Genomic DNA, 3287 nt, shown 5'->3' on the forward strand with positions numbered 1-3287 from the left:
GAAGGCACTGGTCAGAGCACAGCTGGAATAGTGACATTCTGGGCCTCTTATCTGAGGAGATATAGAGACAGACCAGAGAATGTTCACAAGGCTGACCCTGGGTATGGAGAATAATGTCTTGAGAGGTTGAGTAGTTTAGGTCTGTACTCATTGGAATTTAGATTCCCTACAGTGTGGAAACAGGCCATTTGGCCCAAGTCCACACCGACCCTCTTAAGAGTAATCCACTTCCCTACATTTCCCTCTGACTAATGCACCTCACACTACTAGCAATTTAGCACGGCCAATTCACCTGACCTGCGCATCTTTGGACTGTGGGATGAAACCAGAGCACCCAGAGGAAACCCACACAGACACAGGGAGTATGTACAGACTTCACACAGTCACCCGAGGTTGGAATCGAATCAGAGTCCCTGGAACTGTGAGGCAGCAGTGCTAACCACTGTGCCACCCATGCTTTAGAAATAGAGACCTTTTTAAAACAAACAAGATCCTTAGGGGTCTTGACAGGGTCAACATAGAGAGTTTGTTTCACCATGTGGAAGAGTTTAGGACCACAGGACATAATCTCACAGTAAGGAGTCACTCATTTAAGACAGTGATGAGGAGGCTTCTTGAGTGGCACACCATCCGTCACAGTCAATATCTACTCCCTCCAACCCTAAACTCAGTAGCAGCAGTATGTACTATGTGTAAGATGCACTGCAGAATTTCACAGAAGTTCCTTCAACTGCACCTTCTAAACCCATGACCATTTCCATCTAGGACAAGGTTAGAAGATACATGGGAACACCACCTTCTGCATGCTCCCCTCTAAACCACTCACCACCTGATTCTCAGAGAAAAATATCCTCCTCATCAGTATCTAAGGATCTCCAGCATCTGCAGTCCTCACTTTCTCTTAGTTGATTATAACCATACTGCGAAGCCTCTTCCAAGGATGCCCACCTTAAAGTTCTCCTCCTTTCTCCTGCTCATCGGATGCTGCCTGACCTGCTGTGCTTTTCCAGCACCATACCCTTTGATACTGATCTCCAGCATCTGCAGTCCTCACTTTCTCCCTCCTGATGTCAAAATCAGGAAGAGAGAGCTATAATAGAAATGAGAGGAGGCAGCGACCTGGTGGTATTTTCACTGGATTCTGAATTCAGGGACCCAGGTTTGAATCTCGCCAAGGCAGGTGGTAGAATTTGAATTAATTTTTTTTTAAAGAAACTGGAATAAGTCTAATGATGACCATAGTCAATGATCAGAAAACCCCATCCGGTTCACTTGAAGTCCATTAGGGAAGGAAACTGCCATCCTTACCTGGTCAAGCCCACAGCAATGTGGTTGACTCTTAATTGCCCTCTAGCAATTAGAAATGGGCAATAAATGCTGTCTAGCCAGGAACACCCCTCATTCTGCAAATGAATATAAAATAAAACTCATTGTGTTGCTTGGAAGAAACAACTGTCATTTATAACAGATAACATTCCAGAAACCAAAAAGGCTCCTCTCTCTGCACTGACCAAACCAATGGTCCCAGAAACAACGTGTCATCTTAAGTAATTCTCACTGTCACACAGTCCAACAAAGTTCCACAAAACAAGCAGCACTTCTTTTATGAAAGCCTGACTGCTCTATTTCAAATTTGCAAAATATTGATAGTTCTTTAATGAGATGGTTGCGTTCTTGTGCAACCCAGTGTTACAGAAAAATTGTGCTCTACATACAGCGCTTAAAGTGTTGGCACTCTAATCCACAGAATCCTACAGCACAGAGACAAGCCCTTTGGCCCAAGCTGGTCCATGCTGACCAAAAGGTCTGTCCACGCTAACCCCATTTCCCTGCACTTGGTCCATATCCTTCTAAATCTTTGCTATCCATGTATTAATGATTTTAAAAGTTTGTGCTGTAGAAACAGCATTCCCAATCGGTCAATCGTGTTACAGTGAATTTGTGTTGACGAAACACGCGTTTAACAGAATGACTTGTATTACCACTCCAACATGGAATAATGGAACCATTTAAAAGAGTTTTATTTTGGTGTGAACTAGATTTCTACAGTGTTGATGCAAACAGCAGGTAGGGCACAATGATGGTGCAGGCCAGAGAAATGTAGGCTGTACCTAACCCAAAGTGCATCATTGAATAGCTGGCAAGGAGAAACTCGAAGACAAAGCAAAGCAGAGATAAAGCGTCAGTACCTCCATTTCATTAGAAATCAGGCCAACGTGGCATTGCCAACCACAATTGCAACAAGTTGTTGGTGTCCTTTAACATGTCAGGTGCTGGATCCCTCAGGGTGACTGCACACTTTTATTACCCATCAGAGACCAGGACAATCTGTTTCCCGATGTTTCCTCCTTTCATCATGGACTCAAAGGCAGCTGCAAGAGAAGAATTGAGAGTTTTACACAATTATAAAGAGTTTGGAGAAGATAGGTGAACTATCCCCAAGAGCTGGTATCCTCACTGACTCTTGTTTTAGTACAGGCTCCATCTCACACTGATACAGCTTTTGCAATAGAATCATACTTTAGGGCACCAGATTTTCTGTGTAATTTGAATTGGTCACAGGGATAAGTCTCTAGAGAAGAGACTGAAGAAACTGGGAATGTTGTCCATATGCCAGAGAAGATTAAGAGGAAGTTTGAGAGGCGTAGTTACTATTACAAGGGATAAGAGATGGAAATGTGTTGCTGGAGAAGCGCAGCAGGTCAGGCAGCATCTAGGGAACAGGAGAATCGACGTTTCAGGCATTAGCCCTTCTTCCTGCAGAAGGGCTAATGCCCGAAACGTCGATTCTCCTGTTCCCTAGATGCTGCCTGACCTGCTGCGCTTCTCCAGCAACACATTTCCATCTCTAGAATCAACATATCCCAATCTTGAGTTAGACTGGTTCTAGAGTAGCACAGTGGCTCAGTGGTTAGCACTGCTTTCTCACAGCGCCAGGGACCCGGGTTCAATTCCTGCCTTGGGCAACTGCCTGTGTGGAGTTTGCACATTCTCCCCGTGCCTGCAAGGGTTTCCGCCGGGTGCTCTGGTTTCCTCCCACAGTCCGAAAGATGTGCAGGTTAGGTAAATTGGCCATGCTAAATTGCTCCTAGTGTTAGGCAAAGGGGTAAATGTAGGGGAATGGGTGTGGGTGGGTTGCACTTTGGCAGGTCAGTGTGGACTTGTTGGGCTGAAGGGCCTGTTTCCACACTGTAAGTAATCTAAACTGCCTGTAGTGTTAGGTGTAGGGGAATGGGTCTGGGTGGGTTGCTCTTCAGAGGGTCAGTGTAGACATGTTGGGCTGAAGG

The 3287-nt window shown here is 45.2% G+C and overlaps 1 protein-coding gene across 1 annotated transcript in view; it reads right to left on the minus strand.

The window, feature by feature from the left end:
* Nucleotides 1–1985: 1985 nt before the first annotated feature.
* The window catches only part of ptgr2 (prostaglandin reductase 2), a 43338-nt gene continuing 42036 nt past the window's right edge, over nt 1986–3287 (minus strand). The window contains exon 9 of the mRNA XM_043698520.1: nt 1986–2372. Coding sequence (XP_043554455.1) covers nt 2305–2372 — 68 coding nt within the window. The 3' untranslated portion in view covers nt 1986–2304. The remainder of the gene's footprint in view (nt 2373–3287) is intronic.

This window comes from Chiloscyllium plagiosum, chromosome 10 (assembly GCF_004010195.1).
Source record: "Chiloscyllium plagiosum isolate BGI_BamShark_2017 chromosome 10, ASM401019v2, whole genome shotgun sequence".
Taxonomy (NCBI): domain Eukaryota; kingdom Metazoa; phylum Chordata; class Chondrichthyes; order Orectolobiformes; family Hemiscylliidae; genus Chiloscyllium; species Chiloscyllium plagiosum.